The sequence below is a fragment of the Oncorhynchus clarkii genome, chromosome 10 (genome assembly GCF_045791955.1).
Source record: "Oncorhynchus clarkii lewisi isolate Uvic-CL-2024 chromosome 10, UVic_Ocla_1.0, whole genome shotgun sequence".
Taxonomy (NCBI): Eukaryota; Metazoa; Chordata; class Actinopteri; order Salmoniformes; family Salmonidae; genus Oncorhynchus; species Oncorhynchus clarkii.
The window spans coordinates 74,801,255-74,827,821 of NC_092156.1; the positions used below are offsets into that span (position 1 = coordinate 74,801,255).

General features: G+C 42.2%; 1 protein-coding gene across 1 annotated transcript; it reads left to right on the plus strand.

Annotated features, from left to right (window-relative positions):
* The first annotated feature begins 17,703 nt into the window (after nt 1–17,703).
* Nucleotides 17,704–25,915, plus strand: LOC139419733 (alpha-2C adrenergic receptor-like). Its single transcript, XM_071169726.1, has 3 exons — nt 17,704–18,344; nt 18,932–19,579; nt 25,738–25,915. The coding sequence occupies exons 1-3, from the start codon at nt 17,704–17,706 to the stop codon at nt 25,913–25,915; spliced, it is 1,467 nt and encodes a 488-aa protein (XP_071025827.1).
* The last annotated feature ends 652 nt before the right edge of the window (nt 25,916–26,567 follow it).

The following is a 26,567-nucleotide window of genomic DNA, read 5'->3' on the forward strand; positions in this document are numbered from 1 at the left end:
GGAGTGTGCCCAGGTACGAGTGGTGAAGGGAGTCCCACAGAGGAGTCAGCCCAGGTACCTGTGGTGAAAGGAGTCGCACAACGCAGTCGGCCCAGGTACCTGTGGTGAAGGGAGTCCCACAAAGGAGTCAGCCCAGGTACCTGTGGTGAAGGGAGTCCCACAACGCAGTCGGCCCAGGTACCTGTGGTGAAGGGAGTCCCACAACGGAGTCAGCCCAGGTACCTGTGGTGAAGAGAGTCCCACAACGGAGTCAGCCCAGGTACCTGTGGTGAAGGGAGTCCCACAAAGGAGTCAGCCCAGGTACCTGTGGTGAAGGGAGCCCCACAGCGGAGTCAGCCCAGGTACCTGTGGTGAAGGGAGTCCCACAGAGGAGTCAGCCCAGGTACCTGTGGTGAAGGGAGTCCCACAGAGGAGTCAGCCCAGGTACCTGTGGTGAAGGGAGTCGCACAACGCAGTCGGCCCAGGTACCTGTGGTGAAGGGAGTCCCACAGAGGAGTGTGCCCAGGTACCAGTGGTGAAGGGAGTCCCACAGAGGAGTGTGCCCAGGTACCTGTGGTGAAGGGAGTCCCACAGAGGAGTGTGCCCAGGTACCTGTGGTGAAGGGAGTCCCACAGAGGAGTGTGCCCAGGTACCTGTGGTGAAGGGAGTCCCACAGAGGAGTCAGCCCAGGTACCTGTGGTGAAGGGAGTCCCACAGAGGAGTGTGCCCAGGTACCTGTGGTGAAGGGAGTCCCACAGAGGAGTCAGCCCAGGTACCTGTGGTGAAGGGAGTCCCACAGAGGAGTGTGCCCAGGTACCTGTGGTGAAGGGAGTCCCACAGAGGAGTGTGCCCAGGTACCTGTGGTGAAGAGAGTCCCACAGAGGAGTGTACCCAGGTACCTGTGGTGAAGGGAGTCCCACAGAGGTGTGTGCCCAGGTACCTGTGGTGAAGGGAGTCCCGCAACGCAGTCGGCCCAGGTACCTGTGGTGAAGGGAGTCCCACAGAGGAGTGTGCCCAGGTACCTGTGGTGAAGGGAGTCCCACAGAGGAGTGTGCCCAGGTACCTGTGGTGAAGGGAGTCCCACAGAGGAGTGTGCCCAGGTACCTGTGGTGAAGGGAGTCCCACAGAGGAGTGTGCCCAGGTACCTGTGGTGAAGGGAGTCCCACAACGGAGTCAGCCCAGGTACCTGTGGTGAAGGGAGTCCCACAGAGGAGTCAGCCCAGGTACCTGTGGTGAAGGGAGTCCCACAGAGGAGTCAGCCGAGGTACCTGTGGTGAAGGGAGTCCCACAACGCAGTCGGCCCAGGTACCTGTGGTGAAGGGAGTCCCACAGAGGAGTGTGCCCAGGTACGAGTGGTGAAGGGAGTCCCACAGAGGAGTCAGCCCAGGTACCTGTGGTGAAGGGAGTCCCACAGAGGAGTCAGCCCAGGTACCTGTGGTGAAGGGAGTCCCACAGAGGAGTGTGCCCAGGTACCTGTGGTGAAGGGAGTCCCACAGAGGAGTCAGCCCAGGTACCTGTGGTGAAGGGAGTCCCACAGAGGAGTGTGCCCAGGTACCTGTGGTGAAGGGAGTCCCACAAAGGAGTCAGCCCAGGTACCTGTGGTGAAGAGAGTCCCACAACGGAGTCAGCCCAGGTACCTGTGGTGAAGGGAGTCCCACAACGGAGTCAGCCCAGGTACCTGTGGTGAAGGGAGTCCCACAAGGCAGTCAGCCCAGGTACCTGTGGTGAAGGGAGTCCCACAGAGGAGTGTGCCCAGGTACCTGTGGTGAAGGGAGTCCCACAACGGAGTCAGCCCAGGTACCTGTGGTGAAGGGAGTCCCACAAGGCAGTCAGCCCAGGTACCTGTGGTGAAGGGAGTCCCACAGAGGAGTGTGCCCAGGTACCTGTGGTGAAGGGAGTCCCACAGAGGAGTGTGCCCAAGTACCTGTGGTGAAGGGAGTCCCACAGAGGAGTGTGCCCAGGTACCTGTGGTGAAGGGAGTCCCACAAAGGAGTGTGCCCAGGTACCTGTGGTGAAGTGAGTCCCACAGAGGAGTCAGCCCAGGTACCTGTGGTGAAGTGAGTCCCACAGAGGAGTCAGCCCAGGTACCTGTGGTTAAGGGAGTCCCACAGCGGAGTCTGCCCAGGTACCTGTGGTGAAGTGAGTCCCACAGAGGAGTGTGCTTGGACCCCTGCTGTTCGGCATTGATTTACATGACTTTCCATCAGTGGTGAAGAAACAGCTGCACATAAAACACTGACTAGACAAAACATTAAGAACACCTGCTTTTTTGTCCATGACCACAGACTGACCAGGGGAATCCGGATGAAAGCTATGATCCCTTATTGATGTCAGCTGTTAAATCCACTTCAATCAGTGTAGATGAAGGGGAGGAGACATGTAGATGAAGGGGAGGAGACATGTAGATGAAGGGGAGGAGACATGTAGATGAAGGGGAGGAGACATGTAGATGAAGGGGAGGAGACAGGTTAAAGATGACAGCTGAGACATGGCTTGTGTGTGTTGCATTCAGAGGGTGAATGGGCAAGACAAAACGCGTTGTGTGCCGCGTAGGTTTCTATTGGTTCTATGAAAAAACAGGACTTCCTGGATAACAGTCAACATTGTTACTGAGTAGACTCTCCTGGCTAAATAAATAAAAATGATTTGAAATTAAATTAAATTTGCTTCCGTATTTGTAAATGCTTTATTGACCGAGAGAGTAGAGAAAGGGGTAGATAGGAGAGACAGTGAGTAGAGACAGATAGGAAAGACAATCAGTAGAGACAGATAGGGGAGACAGTCAAGAGAGACGGTGAGTAGAGACAGATAGGACAGACAATCAGTAGAGACAGATAGTAGAGACAGTCAAGAGAGACAGTGAGTAGAGACAGATAGGAGAGACAATCAGTAGAGACAGTGGGTCTACACCTGATTACAGACCACTCACATCCTGTCGTCCCAGTAGTGGTAACTTACTTTGTGACAAACAGAACAGTTTGATTTCATCTCTCCGCTTCTTTAATTCCAGAAGTGAGGAGGAAAGGAGGAACGAGGGAGAGAGGTAATAAAGGAGATCACTCACCGACACACACAAACAGATCAGTCACTAGAGGTTCAATTAGGCCGACAGAAGCGTGGCCTTGAGGGTCGGAGGGCTTTATGACCAGACAAACCCTTGGCACTGTCTGTCTGTATGTCTCTCTCTCTCTCTCTCACACACACACACACACACACACACACACACACACACACACACACACACACACACACACACACACACACACACACACAGCTAGGAATCAAAATCAAATTATAGGGAAGACCTGCATGCAGAAGAGCCTTGATGTGACAGACAGAGAGCTCTCTCTCTCTCTTCCCCCCTCTCTCTGCCCTTCTGACTCTCTCTCTCTCTCTGCCCTTCTGACTCTCTCTCTCTCTCTCTGTCTCTCTCTCTCTCTCTCTCTGTCTCTCTCTCTCTCTGTCTCTCACTGTCTCTCTATATCTCTGTCCTTCTCTGTCTCTCTCTCTCTCTCCCTCCCTCCCTCTCTCTCTCTCTGCCCTTCTCTCTCTTTTTCACTCCTCTCTCTATATATCAATTCAATTGAATTGAATTCAATTCAAGGGGTTTTATTAGCGTGGGAAACATGTGTTAACTTTGCCAAAGCAAGTGAGGTAGATAATATACAAATAAAAATGAACAGTTAACATTTAACATACAGAAGTTTCAAAAGAATAAAGACATTACAAATGTCATATTATGTCCATATACAGTGTTGTAATGATGTGCAAACGGTTAATGTACAAAAGGCAAATAAATAAGCATAAATATGGGTTGTGTTTACAATGGTGTTTGTTCTTCAATGGTTGCCCTTTTCTTGTGGCAACAGGTCACAAAACTTGCTGCTGTGATGTCACACTGTGGTATTTCACCCAGTAGATATGGAAGTTTATCAAAATTGGATTTGTCTCTCTCCCTGCCCATCTCCCTCTTTCTCTCTCTCTGCCCATCTCTCTCTCTCTCTCTACACATCTCCCTTTCTCTCTCTCTCTCTGCCCATCTCCCTCTCTCTGTCTCTCTCTCTCTCTCTCTCTCTCTGTCTCTCTCTCTCTGCCCATCTCTCTCTCTCTCTCTGCCCATCTCTCTCTCTCTCTCTCTCTCTGTCTCTCTCTCTCTCTGTCTCTCTCTCTCTCTCTCTCTGTCTCTCTCTCTCTCTCTGCCATCTCTCTCTGTCTCTCTCTCTGTCTCTGCCCATCTCTCTCTCTCTCTGCCCATCTCTCTTTGTCTCTCTCTCTCTCTCTCTCTGCCCTTCTCTCCCTGAATCTCTCTCTGCCCATCTCCTTCTCTCTCCCTCTATCTCTTCTTCAACAAAAGATCGGAGGGCGGAGGCTCAAGAGCTTATCCTCACATCTCAGAGTATCTGTTTGATATGGACTCAAGTTGTTCGTCTGTTCGTTTGGGCGGTAAATGACTCTGTCCAAAATGGCCTCCTATTCCCTATATAGTGCACTACTTTCCTATGGGCACTGGTCAAATGCGGTAGGGTGGGAGTTTGAAATGTAGTGCACCAACTAGGGAATAGGGTGTGAGTGTGAAATGTAGTGCACCAACTAGGGAATAGGGTGTGAGTGTGAAATGTAGTGCACCAACTAGGGAATAGGGTGTGAGTGTGAAATGTAATGCACCATCTAGGGAATAGGGTGTGAGTGTGTAATGTAGTGCACCAACTAGGGAATAGGGTGTGCGTGTGAAATGTAGTGCACCAACTAGGGAATAGGGTGTGAGTGTGAAACGTAGTGCACCAACTAGGGAATAGGGTGTGAGTGTGAAATGTAGTGCACCAACTAGGGAATAGGGTGTGATGGTGTATTCAGCACGTTGAGCGGAGGCTGATTAATGACCGGTACTTAGCTTTGAGACTTGGTCAATAAACAGACTGGTTCACACACACACACACACACACACACACACAAACACACACACACACACACACACACACACACACACACCGGCTTCACCGGCTGACGAAATGTCAACCAAACCAGCATCCTTCTTAATCAATATGAAATAATGTCTGTGTGTTTGTGTGTGTGTGTGTGTGTGTGTGTGTGTGTGTGTGTGTCGGTGAGTCATCTAGAGCTGTGACGGTCTCGACATTTCGTCAGCCGGTGATTGTCAAACAAATAACTGTCTGTCTCCCGGTAATTGACCGTTAATTAACATGAAGACATTTAGCTTCTCCTGGCTTCCACACACAGACTACAAGCCAGTGATGCTGTCTTCCAAATCCATGTAATATAGTCTACACCATCACAATAAATCCATGTAATATAGTCTACACCATCACAATAAATGCATGTAATATAGTCTACACCATCACAATAAATCCATGTAATATAGCCTACCCACACCATCACAATAAATCCATGTAATATAGCCTACACCATCACAATAAATCCATGTAATATAGTCTACCTACACCATCACAATAAATCCATGTAATATAGTCTACACCATCACAATAAATCCATGTAATATAGTCTACCTACACCATCACAATAAATCCATGTAATATAGTCTACACCATCACAATAAATCCACGTAATATAGTCTACCTACACCATCACAATAAATCCATGTATTATAGTCTACCCACACCATCACAATAAATCCATGTAATATAGTCTACCTACACCATCACAATAAATCCATGTAATATAGTCTACCCACACCATCACAATAAATCCATGTAATATAGTCTACACCATCACAATAAATCCATGTAATATAGTCTACCCACACCATCACAATAAATCCATGTAATATAGTCTACACCATCACAATAAATCCATGTAATATAGTCTACCTACACCATCACAATAAATCCATGTAATATAGCCTACACCATCACAATAAATCCATGTAATATAGTCTACACCATCACAATAAATCCATGTAATATAGTCTCCACCATCACAATAAATCCATGTAATATAGTCTACCTACACCATCACAATGAATCCATGTAATATAGTCTACCTACACCATCACAATAAATCCATGTGATATAGTCTACACCATCACAATAAATCCATGTAATATAGTCTACACCATCACAATAAATCCATGTAATATAGTCTACCCACACCATCACAATAAATCCATGTAATATAGTCTACCTACACCATCACAATAAATCCATGTAATATAGTCTACCCACACCATCACAATAAATCCATGTAATATAGTCTACACCATCACAATAAATCCATGTAATATAGTCTACCCACACCATCACAATAAATCCATGTAATATAGTCTACCCACACCATCACAATAAATCCATGTAATATAGTCTACCCACACCATCACAATAAATCCATGTAATATAGTCTACACCATCACAATAAATCCTTGTAATATAGTCTACCCACACCATCACAATAAATCCATGTAATATAGTCTACCCACACCATCACAATAAATCCATGTAATATAGTCTACCTACACCATCACAATAAATCCATGTAATATAGTCTACCCACACCATCACAATAAATCCATGTAATATAGTCTACACCATCACAATACATCCATGTAATATAGTCTACCTACACCATCACAATAAATCCATGTAATATAGCCTACACCATCACAATAAATCCATGTAATATAGTCTACCTACACCATCACAATAAATCCATGTAATATAGCATACACCATCACAATAAATCCATGTAATATTGTCTACCTACACCATCACAATAAATCCATGTAATATAGTCTACACCATCGCAATAAATCCATGTAATATAGTCTACACCATCACAATAAATCCATGTAATATAGTCTACACCATCACAATAAATCCATGTAATATAGTCTACCTACACCATCACAATAAATCCATGTAATATAGCCTACACCATCACAATAAATCCATGTAATATAGTCTACCTACACCATCACAATAAATCCATGTAATATAGTCTACACCATCACAATAAATCCATGTAATATAGTCTACACCTTCACAATACATCCATGTAATATAGTCTACACCATCACAATAAATCCATGTAATATAGCCTACCTACACCATCACAATACATCCATGTAATATAGTCTACACCATCACAATACATCCATGTAATATAGTCTACACCATCACAATAAATCCATGTAATATAGTCTACACCATCACAATGAATCCATGTAATATAGTCTACCTACACCATCACAATAAATCCATGTAATATAGTTTACCTACTCCATCACAATAAATCCGTGTAATATAGTCTACACCATCACAATAAATCCATGTAATATAGTCTCCACCATCACAATAAATCCATGTAATATTGTCTACACCATCACAATAAATCCATGTAATGTAGTCTACACCATCACAATAAATCCATGTAATATAGTCTACACCATCACAATAAATCCATGTAATATAGTCTACCTACACCATCACAATAAATCCATGTAATATAGTCTACACTATCACAATAAATCCATGTAATATAGTCTACCTACACCATCACAATAAATCCATGTAATATAGTCTACACCATCACAATAAATCCATGTAATATAGTCTACCTACACCATCACAATAAATCCATGTAATATAGTCTACAGCATCACAATAAATCCATGTAATATAGTCTACACCATCACAATAAATCCATGTAATATAGTCTACACCATCACAATAAATCCATGTAATATAGTCTACCTACACCATCACAATAAATCCATGTAATATATTCTACACCATCACAATAAATCCATGTAATATAGTCAACACCATCACAATAAATCCATGTAATATTGCCTACCTACACCATCACAATAAATCCATGTAATATTGTCTACACCATCACAATAAATCCATGTAATATAGTCTACACCATCACAATAAATCCATGTAATATAGTCTACACCATCACAATAAATCCATGTAATATAGTCTACCTACACCATCACAATACATCCATGTAATATAGTCTACCTACACCATCACAATAAATCCATGTAATATAGTCTACACCATCACAATAAATCCATGTAATATAGCCTACACCATCACAATAAATCCATGTAATATAGTCTACCTACACCATCACAATAAATCCATGTAATATAGTCTACACCATCACAATAAATCCATGCAATATAGCCTACACCATCACAATAAATCCATGTAATATAGTCTACCTACACCATCACAATACATCCATGTAATATAGTCTACCTACACCATCACAATAAATCCATGTAATATAGTCTACACCATCACAATAAATCCATGTAATATAGTCTACACCATCACAATAAATCCATGTAATATAGTCTACACCATCACAATAAATCCATGTAATATAGTCTACCTACACCATCACAATACATCCATGTAATATAGTCTACCTACACCATCACAATAAATCCATGTAATATAGTCTACACCATCACAATAAATCCATGCAATATAGCCTACAACATCACAATAAATCCATGTAATATAGTCTACCTACACCATCACAATACATCCATGTAATATAGTCTACCTACACCATCACAATAAATCCATGTAATATAGTCTACACCATCACAATAAATCCATGTAATATAGTCTACCTACACCATCACAATAAATCCATGTAATATAGTCTACCCACACCATCACAATAAATCCATGTAATATAGTCTACCTACACCATCACAATAAATCCATGTAATATAGCCTACACCATCACAATAAATCCATGTAATATAGTCTACCTACACCATCACAATAAATCCATGTAATATAGTCTACAACATCACAATAAATCCATGTAATATAGTCTACACCTTCACAATACATCCATGTAATATAGTCTACACCATCACAATAAATCCATGTAATATAGCCTACCTACACCATCACAATACATCCATGTAATATAGTCTACACCATCACAATAAATCCATGTAATATAGCCTACCTACACCATCACAATACATCCATGTAATATAGTCTACACCATCACAATACATCCATGTAATATAGTCTACACCATCACAATAAATCCATGTAATATAGTCTACACCATCACAATGAATCCATGTAATATAGTCTACCTACACCATCACAATAAATCCATGTAATATAGTCTACACCATCACAATACATCCATGTAATATAGTCTACACCATCACAATAAATCCATGTAATATAGTCTCCACCATCACAATAAATCCATGTAATATAGTCTACACCATCACAATAAATCCATGTAATATAGTCTACACCATCACAATAAATCCATGTAATATTGTCTACACCATCACAATAAATCCATGTAATGTAGTCTACACCATCACAATAAATCCATGTAATATAGTCTACACCATCACAATAAATCCATGTAATATAGTCTACCTACACCATCACAATAAATCCATGTAATATAGTCTACACTATCACAATAAATCCATGTAATATAGTCTACCTACACCATCACAATAAATCCATGTAATATAGTCTACACCATCACAATAAATCCATGTAATATAGTCTACCTACACCATCACAATAAATCCATGTAATATAGTCTACAGCATCACAATAAATCCATGTAATATAGTCTACACCATCACAATAAATCCATGTAATATAGTCTACACCATCACAATAAATCCATGTAATATAGTCTACCTACACCATCACAATAAATCCATGTAATATATTCTACACCATCACAATAAATCCATGTAATATAGTCAACACCATCACAATAAATCCATGTAATATTGCCTACCTACACCATCACAATAAATCCATGTAATATTGTCTACACCAACACAATAAATCCATGTAATATAGTCTACACCATCACAATAAATCCATGTAATATAGTCTACACCATCACAATAAATCCATGTAATATAGTCTACCTACACCATCACAATACATCCATGTAATATAGTCTACCTACACCATCACAATAAATCCATGTAATATAGTCTACACCATCACAATAAATCCATGTAATATTGCCTACACCATCACAATAAATCCATGTAATATAGTCTACCTACACCATCACAATAAATCCATGTAATATAGTCTACACCATCACAATAAATCCATGCAATATAGCCTACACCATCACAATAAATCCATGTAATATAGTCTACACCATCACAATAAATCCATGTAATATAATCTACCTACACCATCACAATAAATCCATGTAATATAGTCTACACCATCACAATGAATCCATGTAATATAGTCTACCTACACCATCACAATAAATCCATGTAATATAGCCTACACCATCACAATAAATCCATTATTTATTTTAGACAGGTCTGAAGAAACATGATATGAAGATAATGTAGTCTATTTCAGAAGAACAGAATAACATACTCTGAGTTGTCGTTATGTTAGGTCCTGATCTGACTGTGCCATATGGCTGTGGGCGACACTAGTTCATTTAGCAGACAAGATTTGATTTAGAATTCCGTGGCATTATTTTATATTATTTTATATTATTTTATATTATTTTATAGTATGAAGAATACATTATTTTATAATATTTTATTGTATGAAGAATACATTATTTTATTGTATGAAGAATACATTATTTTATAGTATGAAGAATACATTATTTTATTATATTTTATAGTATGAAGAATACATTATTTTATAATATTTTATAGTATGAAGAATACATTATTTTATTGTATGAAGAATACATTATTTTATAGTATGAAGAATACATTATTTTATAATATTTTATAGTATGAAGAATACATTATTTTATAATATTTTATTGTATGAAGAATACATTATTTTATTGTATGAAGAATACATTATTTTATTGTATGAAGAATACATTATTTTATAGTATGAAGAATACAGTATTTTATTGTATGAAGAATACAGTATTTTATTGTATGAAGAATACAGTATTTTATTGTATGAAGAATACAGTATTTTATTGTATGAAGAATACAGTATTTTATTGTATGAAGAATACAGTATTTTATATTATTTTATATTATTTTATGAAGGATACAGTTGAACAAAGCTGAATAAAAAATAAAGGATAGTTTCTCCATATTTTCACGAGGCTGTTCTGTGTTGAGCGGTTATCAAATCATTTAAAGTGATGTAACTTTAGTTGTGATGTATATATATATATATATAAAACAAAATGTCTTCTTATTTATTGTAACTTTAGTTGTGATGTGTATATATATATATATATATAGAACAAAATGTCTTCTTATTTATTGTAACTTTAGTTGTGATGTGTATATATATACATATATATATATATATATATATATATATATATATACACAACAAAATGTCTTCTTATTTATTGTAACTTTAGTTGCGATGTATATATGTATATATATATATATATATATATAAAACTAAATGTCTTCTTATTTATTGTAACTTTAGTTGTGATGTATATATATATATATATATAAAACAAAATGTCTTCTTATTTTACTAGGCAAGTCAGTTATTAAGAACTAAATCTTACTTACAAGTACAGCCTACCCCGGACGGTTGTGGTACAGCCTGGATTCGAACCAGGGTGTCTGTAGTGACGCCTCTAGCACTGAGGCACAGTCTGTTGGGCTGTATGTTTTGATTTGCAATACATTCCATGAACGCCATGAGGTCTGCTTTTTTTGTTTTTGTGCTGTCTGTACACGCTGTGCACAACAACAAAAAATCTGTCTCTCATTCACAATTTGACAAGCACTCGATAATGCCATAATCCCCCACCCCAAAAATCAATGCATTTTGTGGCTGTTGTGGCGTTGGGCTGAATATAACCATTATAATTCCCTTCTTCCTGCTTCTTCATGCTGTGCGCTGAAGAAAAATATCTGAAAAAATCTGAATTATAAAGAAATATATACACTGCCATTAAAAAGTTTTGGGTCAGTAAGAAAAAAGCACGGAGTTGCCTCTATACTGTTGACGTTGAGACCGGTGTTTTGCGAGTACTATTTAATAAACCTGTCAGTTGAGGACTTGTGAGGCGTCTGTCTATCAAACTAGACACTCTAATGTACTTGTCCTCTTGCTCAGTTGTGCAACGAGGCCTCCCAGTCCTCTTTCTATTCTGGTTAGAGCTTTTTGGTCCATGACTTGGCGCTCCGGTACCGCTTGCTGTGCGGTAGCAGAGAAAACAATCTATGACTTGGGTGACTGGAGTCTCTGACAATTTTATGGGTCTTCCACTGACACGGCCTTTATATAGGTCCTGGATGGCAGGAAGCTTGGCCCCAGTGATGTACTGGGCCGTACGCACTACCCTCTACAGGTCAGATGCCGAGCAGTAGCCAGGCTGTGATGCAACCGTTCAGGTTGCTCTCGATGGTGCAGCTGTAGAACTTTTTGAGGATCTGAGGACCCATGCCAAATCTTTTCAGATTCACATCTTTGCCGTGCCCTCTTCACGACTGTCTTGGTGTGTTTGAACCATGATAGTTTGTTGGTGATGTGGACACCAAGGAACTTGAAACTCTAAACTCACTCCACTACAGCCCCGCTGATGAGAATGGGGGCCTGTTCGTCCTGCCTTTTCCTGTAGTCCACGATCAGTTCCTTAGTCTTGCTCACATTGAGGGAGAGGTTGTTGTCCTGGCAACACACAGACAGTTCTCGGACCTCCTCCTTATAGGCCGTCTCATCATTGAGACGGGGCCTACCACTGTTGTGTCGTCAGGCCTCCCACTGTTGTGTCGTCAGGCCTCCCACTGTTGTGTCGTCAGGCCTACCACTGTTGTGTCGTCAGCAAACTTAATGATGGTGTTGGAGTCATGTTTGGCCACGCAGTCGTGGGTGAACAGAGAATACAGGAGGGGACTAAGTACACATCCCTGAGGGGCCCCAGTGTTAAGGATCAGCGTGGCAGATGTGTTGTTCCCTACCCTCACCACCTGGGGGCGGCCAGTCAGGAAGTCCAGGATCCAGTTGCAGAGGGAGGTGTTTAGTCCCAGGGTCCTTAGCTTAGTGATGAGCTTCGTGGGCACTATGGTATTGAACGCTGAGCTGTAGTCAATGAATAGCATTCTCACATAGGTTTTCCTTTTGTCCAGGTGGGAAAAGGCTGTGTGCAGTGCGATTGAGATTGTGTCATCTGTGGATCTGTTGGGGCGTTATGTGAACTGGAATGGGTCCAGGGGGTTTCTGGAAGGATGCTGTTGATGTTGATCTGCTTCGGCAACAAACAAAAAAGGCAGTTGTATAACTAAGCAATAAGGCCCGAGGGGGTTGTGGTATATGGCCAATATACCACGGCTAAGGGCTGTGTCCGCATTGCGTCGTGCCCAAGAACAGCCCTCAGCCGTGGTATATTGGCCATATATCACAAACCCCCGAGGTGCCTTTTTTTCTATTATAAACTGTTTGCCAATGTAATTAGAGCAGTAAAAAAATAAAAATAAAAAAAATGTTTTTTCATACTCGTGGTATACGGTCTGATATAACACAGCTGTCAGCCTATCAGCATTCAGGGCTCAAACCACCCAGTTTATACTTAAGAATAGTGTCTTGCAGGATTCAATAGTTGGAATTGTTACAGTTGTCCCTGTCCCTGTCCCTGTCCCTGTCTCTGTCTCTGTCCCTGTCCCTGTCCCTGTCCCTGTCTCTGTCTCTGTCCCTGTCCCTGTCCCTGTCCCTGTCTCTGTCCCTGTCCCTGTCCCTGTCCCTGTCCCTGTCCCTGTCCCTGTCCCTGTCCCTGTCCCTGTCCCTGTCTCTGTCTCTGTCCCTGTCCCTGTCCCTGTCCCTGTCCCTGTCCCTGTCTCTGTCTCTGTCCCTGTCTCTGTCTCTGTCCCTGTCCCTGTCCCTGTCCCTGTCTCTGTCTCTGTCCCTGTCCCTGTCTCTGTCTCTGTCCCTGTCCCTGTCTCTGTCTCTGTCCCTGTCCCTGTCCCTGTCTCTGTCTCTGTCTCTGTCCCTGTCCCTGTCCCTGTCCCTGTCCCTGTCCCTGTCTCTGTCTCTGTCCCTGTCCCTGTCTCTGTCCCTGTCCCTGTCCCTGTCCCTGTCCCTGTCTCTGTCCCTGTCTCTGTCTCTGTCTCTGTCTCTGTCCCTGTCCCTGTCTCTGTCTCTGTCCCTGTCCCTGTCCCTGTCCCTGTCTCTGTCTCTGTCTCTGTCCCTGTCCCTGTCCCTGTCCCTGTCTCTGTCTCTGTTCCTGTCTCTGTCTCTGTCTCTGTCTCTGTCCCTGTCTCTGTCTCTGTCTCTGTCCCTGTCCCTGTCTCTGTCTCTGTCTCTGTCCCTGTCCCTGTCCCTGTCTCTGTCTCTGTCTCTGTCCCTGTTCCTATCCCTTTTCCTGTCTCTGTTCTATGTTCCTGTCCCTGTCCCTATCCCTTTTCCTGTCCCTGTCCCTGTCCCTGTCCCTGTCCCTGTCTCTGTCCCTGTCCCTGTCCCTGTCCCTGTCTCTGTCTCTGTCCCTGTTCCTGTCTCTGTCTCTGTCTCTGTCCCTGTCTCTGTCTCTGTCTCTGTCTCTGTCCCTGTCCCTGTCTCTGTCTCTGTCCCTGTCCCTGTCCCTGTCTCTGTCTCTGTCCCTGTTCCTATCCCTTTTCCTGTCTCTGTTCTATGTTCCTGTCCCTGTCCCTATCCCTTTTCCTGTTCCTGTTCCTGTCCCTGTCTCTGTCCCTGTCCCTGTCCCTGTTCCTGTCCCTGTCCCTGTCCCTGTCCCTGTCCCTGTCTCTGTCCCTGTCCCTGTCCCTGTCTCTGTCTCTGTCTCTGTCTCTGTCCCTGTCCCTGTCCCTGTCCCTGTCCCTGTTCCTGTCTCTGTCCCTGTCCCTGTCTCTGTCTCTGTCTCTGTCCCTGTCCCTGTCTCTGTCTCTGTCTCTGTCTCTGTCCCTGTTCCTATCCCTTTTCCTGTCTCTGTTCTATGTTCCTGTCCCTGTCCCTATCCCTTTTCCTGTTCCTGTCCCTGTCTCTGTCTCTGTCTCTGTCCCTGTCCCTGTCCCTGTCCCTGTTCCTGTTCCTGTCCCTGTCCCTATCCCTGTTCCTGTCCCTGTCCCTATCCCTGTTCCTGTCCCTGTCTCTGTCTCTGTCTCTGTCCCTGTCCCTGTCCCTGTTCCTGTCCCTGTCCCTTTTCCTGTTCCTGTCCCTGTCTCTGTCCCTGTTCCTGTCCCTGTCCCTGTCCCTGTCCCTGTCTCTGTCTCTGTCTCTGTCCCTGTTCCTATCCCTTTTCCTGTCTCTGTTCTATGTTCCTGTCCCTGTCCCTATCCCTTTTCCTGTTCCTGTCCCTGTCTCTGTCTCTGTCTCTGTCTCTGTCCCTGTCCCTGTCCCTGTTCCTGTCCCTGTCCCTATCCCTGTTCCTGTCCCTGTCCCTATCCCTGTTCCTGTTCCTGTCCCTGTGCGATTGTCATTCTAATGGAATCCAGAAAGAACAAAACCCCTGTCCTCAAAACAGTTCCTGTTCCTGTCCCTGTTCCTGTCCCTGTTCCTGTTCCTGTCCCTGTCCCTGTTCATGTCCCTGTCCCTGTCCCTGTTCCTGTCCCTGTTCCTGTTCCTGTCCCTGTCCCTGTCCTCAAAACAGTTAAGGTGCAAAGTTACAGACAAAGACATCAAATTAAATATTTTTATTTTATAAAAAAAATTAAATGTAAAATAATATTGTGCCATATGAATTGACCGTCCTGTATTGTACATAGTCTGGTCATCTAGGTTTGTACCTATAGACCTTCCATCACCATGACGATACGCAGTCCAGTAACTGAGGTTATTGAGACATCAAGGGGTTTGTGACGATGTGATGTGATGATGTCATGGTGGCGCGTGACACTTGCAATGATGAGGGTTGTGGGGTAGATTCCCACGGGGGCACCACTATGACAAAAAAAACAAAGCAATCACTATGCCCTCACTACTGTCAGTTGTTCTGGATACGAGGGTCTACTAAAGAAGGAATTAATAGTTCAGCAGCAATTACTGGCGTAGGGCGAGGGGGGTTGCCCCGGAGAACGTGCGCTGCCAGAGCCAGTAGAAGACGCCGGGACCACCGGGGCTGTTTTCCAACGAGCCCAAAATCAATTTTCACAAAGAGATAAGTTGCTGTTTGTTATTAAGTATTTCAAGAAATGGAATAACGTATATCACGCGAGAATTTTTATATTCCACAAGTATGATCAGATTAAACTGTTTTATACAGATAATTATCAGACTCAATTTTCAAATGTTGTTAAACACGAATATATATATATATATTCACAAAAGTAGGGTGCTGGGCCTTTACTAGTTCTGTATTAGCGGACTGACACAGACTTTTTCAGCTGGCAAAAAAAATGAATTCCCGCGACTATGTACTCATATATTTCCCTGACGAGGCAAGGTCAGCGTCAGGCAGCCAGCTACTCGTTTCTATCAATTATTCAGTGTGTGTGTGTGTGTGTGTGTGTGTGTGTGTGTGTGTGTGTGTGTGTGTGTGTGTGTGTGTGTGTGTGTGTGTGTGTGTGTGTGTGTGTGTGTGTGTGTGTGTGTGTGTGTGGCCGGGGGAGATATATTATGCTGTCGGACTGTGACTCGGCTGAACGAACAGGTTTTAATCAACAGATATATCTAAACGCAGCGGTAGACCATGTATTTGGTTCTCATGTTTCATGTTTACACTTGAGTTATATATTACCGGCCCCGTTACGGTGTCTAATCATCTCCTCTCTCCGGTCCGGGGACTAGCCACCTTTACAATAGTGACCTCCAGCGAGTGACGGAACAAACCGATGCAGTCTGCGATGTACGCGAGGAGGAGACACACCTCGAGCGCATTCTTCTTGGAATGAAAGGTTCTGCGATGCTGATGCGCCAGTCTGTTCCGTTTTGACAGCTCGGGACAGAGAGACACCTACTGATAATTACACAACGTGGATTAAATATGATGGTCTCTGAGCAAAAGGAGCGCACTGTATATGTGGGGAAAAAGGAGGGGGGGGGGGGGGGGCATTTGGGACCTAAACCGTCTGTCAATCAGTGAGCACTGACATCATCTACCAACTCGCACAGTCTCAAGTCAGAATTAGATTCTAATATATGTTTTTATATATTCATTAAGTGTTTTAAAGTTGAGTTTAGGCCCTCCAATTGAGCACACACACACTAATAGCTGGTTCTCACACATGACAGTAACTACATCAACTGGTGCGGTATATATATATATATATATGTGGTATCAATTAACACGGGTCATAACACCCCACCCTCTCTATCTCCTCGCTCTCTTCTCCCGCTCCCCGGGGTGAGTTTAAATGCGAACAGCACGTGGATATTACAATCCTCTCGAGCAGGACGCTCCGTGTAGCAAGCAGCTCGAGGATGCAGCAGAGAGGAGGACATGTACTACCCGCCGAGGACGCGTGGATGGGATCTAACTGATTTGTCCTGCTTGGTGATTAAGTTATGTCGAATCGTAACACCTATGACAGTTTGTCTTCGGAGTATTTGTGAATATTTGTCTGATTTTAGTCTGTTTCTGTCTCGGAGGGATTGGAGATGACAACGCTGAATGTAAGAGGCAGGTGGGAGAGAGAGAGAGAGAGGGCTGAGAGAGAAGGGAAAAGGGACCGTGTGATTTCAACGGTTTTTCTCCAAAGACATGTGAAATATAACTAACGCTTCGCGGATGTGTGCTAGCGAATAACACATATTATTTCCCTGAATTTTTTTATTTTCTTTTGTTTTTACCCTCGTGCATGAGTGATTAATTAAAATAATGGATTTCTTGAATTTCTCCGGGGTGGTGGACGAGCGGAATACCACATACACCAACTCCTCGGCTACCGGGGACAGTGAGTACTCTCTCCTCTCCATAACCGGACTGACGGTAGTCGTCGGCTTTCTCATCCTGTTTACCATTGTGGGCAACGTGCTGGTGGTCATCGCCGTGTTGACCAGCCGCGCTCTCAAACCGCCGCAGAACCTCTTTCTGGTGTCCCTGGCCAGCGCGGACATCCTAGTGGCTACTCTCGTCATGCCTTTCTCTTTAGCTAACGAACTCATGGGCTACTGGTTCTTCGGGAAAGTTTGGTGCGACATCTACTTGGCGTTGGACGTTCTCTTTTGCACGTCGTCTATAGTTCACCTGTGCGCTATCAGTCTCGATCGTTACTGGTCGATCACCCAGGCGATAGAATACAACCAGAAGCGGACGCCTACACGGCTAAACGGGATGATCGTGGTGGTCTGGCTGATCTCGGCGGTTATTTCCTTTCCGCCGTTGATCTCCATGGACAGGAGCAGCGGAGGGGAGATTAGTCCTCAGTGTCGGCTGAACGATGAGACCTGGTATATTCTCTACTCCAGCATAGGATCCTTCTTCGCTCCCTGCGTTATCATGATACTAGTGTACATCAGGTGAGTTGACTTCCCCCCATTTACTTAAACCCTCCTAATGTAGTGCACTTCCTAGTGTATGTCTGAAATGATACCATTTTCCCCAAATGTAGTGTACTTCCTAGCGCAAGTCTCACATTTTACCCTGTTGCCCTATCTAGTATACAACCTAGTGTGTGTCTGAAATGGTACCCTGTTCCCTTTGCAGTATACTATCTAGTGTGTAGCGCTAAATGGAACCCTGTTCCCCTATCTAGTATACTATCTAGTGTGTAGCGCTAAATGGAACCCTGTTCCCCTATATAGTATACTATCTAGTGTGTAGCGCTAAATGGAACCCTTTTCCCCTATCTAGTATACTATCTAGTGTGTAGCGCTAAATGGAACCCTGTTCCCCTATATAGTATACTATCTAGTGTGTAGCGCTAAATGGAACCCTTTTCCCATATCTAGTATACTATCTAGTGTGTAGCGCTAAATGGAACCCTGTTCCCCTATATAGTATACTATCTAGTGTGTAGCGCTAAATGGAACCCTTTTCCCATATCTAGTATATTATCTAGTGTGTAGGGTGACTAAATGTAAGCGATGAATCTTCTTCTGATCAGGATCTACCAGGTTGCTAAGACGCGGACGAGGACCATGTCGGAGAAGAAGAGAGAGGTGGAGGACAACGGAACTGCCCCGTTACACTTTAACGGGTTAGGGCAGGGGGGCGAGGAGGAGGGGTGCGGAGGATCTCTGAAGGAAAACGGTGGGGGCGGAAGGGTTGCCCGGGAGAACGGGCACTGCCAGAGCCAGCAGAAGACGCCGGTGCCACAGGGGATGTTACCCAACGAACCCAAATTAACCCCCGACCCCGACGATGGAGACGACTTTGACGACAGCAGCTCGTCGGACGAAAAACCCACATCCGCCAAAAAACATTCCCATTCCTCTTCCTCTTCCCATCAGCATCAACACCACCACCACCACCACCACCATCACCATGACGACAAGAAGGATTCCAAACCTTCAGAGAGAAGGAAGTCCACAGGAAGCAGGAAGAGCAGCTTGGCTTCGTCCAAACGCTCAGAGAGCAAGAAGTCGCGTGCCAGCTCTAAGTCCATCGAGCTGTTTTCGTCCCGTAGGAAGCGGCGGAGCACCGTCAACAGGAACAAAATAACAGCGGCGAGGGAGAAGAGGTTTACCTTCGTCTTGGCGGTGGTGATGGGCGTCTTCGTGATCTGCTGGTTCCCCTTCTTCTTCAGCTACAGGTATTCTACTGGTTTCTACTGTGTTTCTACTGTGTTTCTACTGGTTTCTACTGTGTTTCTACTGGTTTCTACTGTGTTTCTGTGTTTCTACTGTGTTTCTACTGGTTTCTACTGTGTTTCTACTGTGTTTCTACTGTGTTTCTACTGGTTTCTACTGGTTTCTACTGTGTTTCTACTGTGTTTCTACTGGTTTCTACTGTGTTTCTGTGTTTCTACTATTTTTCTACTGTGTTTCTACTGTGTTTGTGTTTCTACTGTGTTTCTACTGGTTTCTATTGTGTTTCTACTGTGTTTCTAATGTGTTTCTGTGTTTCTACTGGTTTCTACTGTGTGTCTGTGTTTCTACTGTGTTTGTGTTTCTACTGTGTTTCTACTGGTTTCTATTATGTTTCTACTGTGTTTCTACTGGTTTCTACTGTGTTTGTGTTTCTACTGGTTTCTACTGTGTTTCTACTGTGTTTCTACTGGTTTCTACTGTGTTTCTACTGTGTTTCTACTGGTTTCTACTGTGTTTCTACTGGTTTCTACTGTGTTTCTGTGTTTCTACTATTTTTCTACTGTGTTTCTACTGTGTTTGTGTTTCTACTGTGTTTCTACTGGTTTCTATTGTGTTTCTACTGTGTTTCTACTGTGTTTCTACTGTGTTTCTGTGTTTCTACTGGTTTCTATTGTGTTTCTACTGTGTGTCTGTGTTTCTACTGTGTTTGTGTTTCTACTGTGTTTCTACTGGTTTCTATTGTGTTTCTACTGTGTTTCTACTGTGTTTCTGTGTTTCTACTGGTTTCTATTGTGTTTCTACTGTGTGTCTGTGTTTCTACTGTGTTTGTGTTTCTACTGTGTTTCTACTGGTTTCTATTATGTTTCTACTGTGTTTCTACTGGTTTCTACTGTGTTTGTGTTTCTACTGGTTTCTGTGTTTGTGTTTCTACTGTGCTTCTACTGTGTTTCTGTGTTTCTACTGTGTTTCTTCCGGTTTCTACTGTGTTTCTGTGTTTCTACTGTGTTTCTGTGTTTCTACTGTGTTTCTGTGTTTCTACTGTGTTTCTGTGTTTCTACTGTGTTTCTACTGTGTTTCTGTGTTCTGCTGTGTTTCTGTGTTTCTACTGTGTTTCTGTGTTTCTACTGTGTTTCTACTGTGTTTCTGTGTTCCTCTGTGTTTCTGTGTTTCTATTGTGTTTCTGTGTTTCTATTGTGTGTCTGTGTTCTACTGGTTTCTGTGTTTCTACTGTGTTTCTACTGTGTTTCTGTGTTCTACTGGTTTCTGTGTTTCTACTGTGTTTCTGTGTTCTGCTGTGTTTCTTGGTTTCTATTGTGTTTCTGTTTTTCTACTATATTCTACTGTGTTTCTACTGGTTTCTACTGTGTTTCTACTGGTTTCTATTGTGTTTCTACTGTGTTTCTGTGTTTCTACTGTGTTTCTACTGGTTTCTACTGTGTTTCTACTGTGTTTCTACTGGTTTCTACTGTGTTTCTACTGTGTTTCTACTGGTTTCTACTGTGTTTCTACTGGTTTCTACTGTGTTTCTGTGTTTCTACTATTTTTCTACTGTGTTTCTACTGGTTTCTACTGGTTTCTATTGTGTTTCTACTGTGTTTGTGTTTCTACTGTGTTTCTACTGGTTTCTATTGTGTTTCTACTGTGTTTCTACTGTGTTTCTACTGTGTTTCTGTGTTTCTACTGGTTTCTATTGTGTTTCTACTGTGTGTCTGTGTTTCTACTGTGTTTGTGTTTCTACTGTGTTTCTACTGGTTTCTATTATGTTTCTACTGTGTTTCTACTGGTTTCTACTGTGTTTGTGTTTCTACTGGTTTCTACTGTGTTTCTACTGTGTTTCTACTGGTTTCTACTGTGTTTCTACTGTGTTTCTACTGGTTTCTACTGTGTTTCTACTGGTTTCTACTGTGTTTCTGTGTTTCTACTATTTTTCTACTGTGTTTCTACTGTGTTTGTGTTTCTACTGTGTTTCTACTGGTTTCTATTGTGTTTCTACTGTGTTTCTACTGTGTTTCTGTGTTTCTACTGGTTTCTATTGTGTTTCTACTGTGTGTCTGTGTTTCTACTGTGTTTGTGTTTCTACTGTGTTTCTACTGGTTTCTATTGTGTTTCTACTGTGTTTCTACTGTGTTTCTACTGTGTTTCTGTGTTTCTACTGGTTTCTATTGTGTTTCTACTGTGTGTCTGTGTTTCTACTGTGTTTGTGTTTCTACTGTGTTTCTACTGGTTTCTATTATGTTTCTACTGTGTTTCTACTGGTTTCTACTGTGTTTGTGTTTCTACTGGTTTCTGTGTTTGTGTTTCTATTGTGCTTCTACTGTGTTTCTGTGTTTCTACTGTGTTTCTTCCGGTTTCTACTGTGTTTCTGTGTTTCTACTGTGTTTCTGTGTTTGTACTGTGTTTCTGTATTTCTACTGTGTTTCTGTGTTTCTACTGTGTTTCTACTGTGTTTCTGTGTTCTGCTGTGTTTCTGTGTTTCTACTGTGTTTCTGTGTTTCTACTGTGTTTCTACTGTGTTTCTGTGTTCTGCTGTGTTTCTGTGTTTCTATTGTGTTTCTGTGTTTCTATTGTGTGTCTGTGTTCTACTGGTTTCTGTGTTTCTACTGTGTTTCTACTGTGTTTCTGTGTTCTACTGGTTTCTGTGTTTCTACTGTGTTTCTGTGTTCTGCTGTATTTCTTGGTTTCTATTGTGTTTCTGTGTTTCTACTAGTTTCTACTGTGTTTCTACTGGTTTCTACTGTGTTTCTACTGGTTTCTACTGTGTTTCTACTGGTTTCTACTGTGTTTCTACTGTGTTTCTGTGTTTCTACTGTGTTTCTACTGGTTTCTACTGTGTTTCTACTGTGTTTCTACTGGTTTCTACTGTAATTCTACTGTGTTTCTACTGGTTTATACTGTGTTTCTACTGGTTTCTACTGTGTTTCTGTGTTTCTACTATTTTTCTACTGTGTTTCTACTGTGTTTGTGTTTCTACTGTGTTTCTACTGGTTTCTATTGTGTTTCTACTGTGTTTCTACTGTGTTTCTACTGTGTTTCTGTGTTTCTACTGGTTTCTATTGTGTTTCTACTGTGTGTCTGTGTTTCTACTGTGTTTGTGTTTCTACTGTGTTTCTACTGGTTTCTATTGTGTTTATACTGTGTTTCTACTGGTTTCTACTGTGTTTGTGTTTCTACTGGTTTCTACTGTGTTTCTACTGGTTTCTACTGTGTTTCTACTGTGTTTCTACTGGTTTCTACTGTGTTTCTACTGGTTTCTACTGTGTTTCTGTGTTTCTACTATTTTTCTACTGTGTTTCTACTGTGTTTGTGTTTCTACTGTGTTTCTACTGGTTTCTATTGTGTTTCTACTGTGTTTCTACTGTGTTTCTACTGTGTTTCTGTGTTTCTACTGGTTTCTATTGTGTTTCTACTGTGTGTCTGTGTTTCTACTGTGTTTGTGTTTCTACTGTGTTTCTACTGGTTTCTATTGTGTTTCTACTGTGTTTCTACTGTGTTTCTACTGTGTTTCTGTGTTTCTACTGGTTTCTATTGTGTTTCTACTGTGTGTCTGTGTTTCTACTGTGTTTGTGTTTCTACTGTGTTTCTACTGGTTTCTATTATGTTTCTACTGTGTTTCTACTGGTTTCTACTGTGTTTGTGTTTCTACTGGTTTCTGTGTTTGTGTTTCTACTGTGCTTCTACTGTGTTTCTGTGTTTCTACTGTGTTTCTTCCGGTTTCTACTGTGTTTCTGTGTTTCTACTGTGTTTCTGTGTTTGTACTGTGTTTCTGTATTTCTACTGTGTTTCTGTGTTTCTACTGTGTTTCTACTGTGTTTCTGTGTTCTGCTGTGTTTCTGTGTTTCTACTGTGTTTCTGTGTTTCTACTGTGTTTCTACTGTGTTTCTGTGTTCTGCTGTGTTTCTGTGTTTCTATTGTGTTTCTGTGTTTCTATTGTGTGTCTGTGTTCTACTGGTTTCTGTGTTTCTACTGTGTTTCTACTGTGTTTCTGTGTTCTACTGGTTTCTGTGTTTCTACTGTGTTTCTGTGTTCTGCTGTATTTCTTGGTTTCTATTGTGTTTCTGTGTTTCTACTAGTTTCTACTGTGTTTCTACTGGTTTCTACTGTGTTTCTACTGGTTTCTACTGTGTTTCTACTGGTTTCTACTGTGTTTCTACTGTGTTTCTGTGTTTCTACTGTGTTTCTACTGGTTTCTACTGTGTTTCTACTGTGTTTCTACTGGTTTCTACTGTAATTCTACTGTGTTTCTACTGGTTTATACTGTGTTTCTACTGGTTTCTACTGTGTTTCTGTGTTTCTACTATTTTTCTACTGTGTTTCTACTGTGTTTGTGTTTCTACTGTGTTTCTACTGGTTTCTATTGTGTTTCTACTGTGTTTCTACTGTGTTTCTACTGTGTTTCTGTGTTTCTACTGGTTTCTATTGTGTTTCTACTGTGTGTCTGTGTTTCTACTGTGTTTGTGTTTCTACTGTGTTTCTACTGGTTTCTATTGTGTTTATACTGTGTTTCTACTGGTTTCTACTGTGTTTGTGTTTCTACTGGTTTCTACTGTGTTTCTACTGGTTTCTACTGTGTTTCTACTGTGTTTCTACTGGTTTCTACTGTGTTTCTACTGGTTTCTACTGTGTTTCTGTGTTTCTACTATTTTTCTACTGTGTTTCTACTGTGTTTGTGTTTCTACTGTGTTTCTACTGGTTTCTATTGTGTTTCTACTGTGTTTCTACTGTGTTTCTACTGTGTTTCTGTGTTTCTACTGGTTTCTATTGTGTTTCTACTGTGTGTCTGTGTTTCTACTGTGTTTGTGTTTCTACTGTGTTTCTACTGGTTTCTATTGTGTTTCTACTGTGTTTCTACTGTGTTTCTACTGTGTTTCTGTGTTTCTACTGGTTTCTATTGTGTTTCTACTGTGTGTCTGTGTTTCTACTGTGTTTGTGTTTCTACTGTGTTTCTACTGGTTTCTATTATGTTTCTACTGTGTTTCTACTGGTTTCTACTGTGTTTGTGTTTCTACTGGTTTCTGTGTTTGTGTTTCTACTGTGCTTCTACTGTGTATCTGTGTTTCTACTGTGTTTCTTCCGGTTTCTACTGTGTTTCTGTGTTTCTACTGTGTTTCTGTGTTTCTACTGTGTTTCTGTGTTTCTACTGTGTTTCTACTGTGTTTCTGTGTTCTGCTGTGTTTCTACTGTGTTTCTGTGTTTCTACTGTGTTTCTACTGTGTTTCTGTGTTCTGCTGTGTTTCTGTGTTTCTATTGTGTTTCTGTGTTTCTATTGTGTGTCTGTGTTCTACTGGTTTCTGTGTTTCTACTGTGTTTCTACTGTGTTTCTGTGTTCTACTGGTTTCTGTGTTTCTACTGTGTTTCTGTGTTCTGCTGTGTTTCTGTGTTTCTATTGTGTTTCTGTGTTTCTATTGTGTTTCTGTGTTTCTACTGTGTGTCTGTGTTCTACTGGTTTCTGTGTTTCTACTGTGTTTCTACTGTGTTTCTGTGTTCTACTGGTTTCTGTGTTTCTACCGTGTGTCTGTGTTCTACTGGTTTCTGTGTTTCTACTGTGTTTCTACTGTGTTTCTGTGTTCTACTGTGTTTCTGTGTTCTACCGTGTTTCTACTGATTCTACTGGTTTCTGTGTTTCTACTGTGTTTCTGTGTTCTACTGTGTTTCTGTGTTCTACCGTGTTTCTACTGATTCTACTGGTTTCTACTGTGTTTCTACTGAATCTACTGGTTTCTACTGTGTTTCTACTGTGTTTCTACTGGTTTCTACTCTGTATTTCTACTATGTATTCTACACAGTAATACTGTAATACAAAGTTTTCCAAAGCTCCCGAGTTCTGTAACATCTTTCCCCATCAGGTAAGAGGAGCAGACACCATTGAGCCAATTGCTCGTTGTTTACCTGGAGTTTGTTGTTTGTTTGTTTCTTAAGTCATTTGATTGTGTGTGTGTTTTTTTACTTGTAAGGTCGATGTGGTGAGATTTCACTCTAAGGTCGTGTCCATCTATATTTAGTAGGGTCCTTTGAAGAGATCCGGGCGGTGGCATTTGGGACGATAACTAAATACTTAAAACATATATATATATTTGACTGCAGCCAGGTGGTAGCCAACTGTTTGTTTGATTGTATGGGATTGATTGATTGATTAATTGATCGTATTTGATCTGCTTTACAGCCTGTATGGAGTGTGCCGGGCGCCGTGTGAGATCCCCCAGTCTCTTTTTAAGTTCTTCTTCTGGATAGGCTACGTCAACAGCTCCCTCAACCCCGTCATCTACACCATCTTCAACCAGGACTTCAGACGAGCATTCCAGAAGATTCTAGTCTGCAAGTCAGGGAAGAGGTCTTTCTGAACGTGGATAGTCCAACAGTATATACTGTACAGTACACGGACCTATATACAAGTCAGGAAGAGGTTTTTCTGAACGTGGATAGTCCAACAGTATATACTGTACAGTACACGGACCTATATACAAGTCAGGGAAGAGGTCTTTCTGAACGTGGATAGTCCAACAGTATATACTGTACAGTACACGGACCTATATACAAGTCAGGGAAGAGGTCTTTCTGAACGTGGATAGTCCAACAGTATATACTGTACAGAACACGGACCTATATACACAAGTCAGCGAAGAGGTCTTTCTGAACAGACAGGGATGTGGGCCTATATATATGAACATGGATGAACCTACAGTATATGGATATGTTAGTCCATTACGTTTGACCAGAACGCAGTCATTCAGAAAATACTGTGCAAGTCATGGAAGAGGTTCTCCTGATGGGGAAGTCACATGGACCCTAATGCTTTCCCTAGTCACATGGACCCTAATGCTTTCCCTAGTCACATGGACCCTAATGACCCTAATGCTTTCCCTAGTCACATGGACCCTAATGCTTTCCCTAGTCACATGGACCCTAATGCTTTCCCTAGTCACATGGACCCTAATGCTTTCCCTAGTCACATGGACCCTAATGCTTTCCCTAGTCACATGGACCCTAATGCTT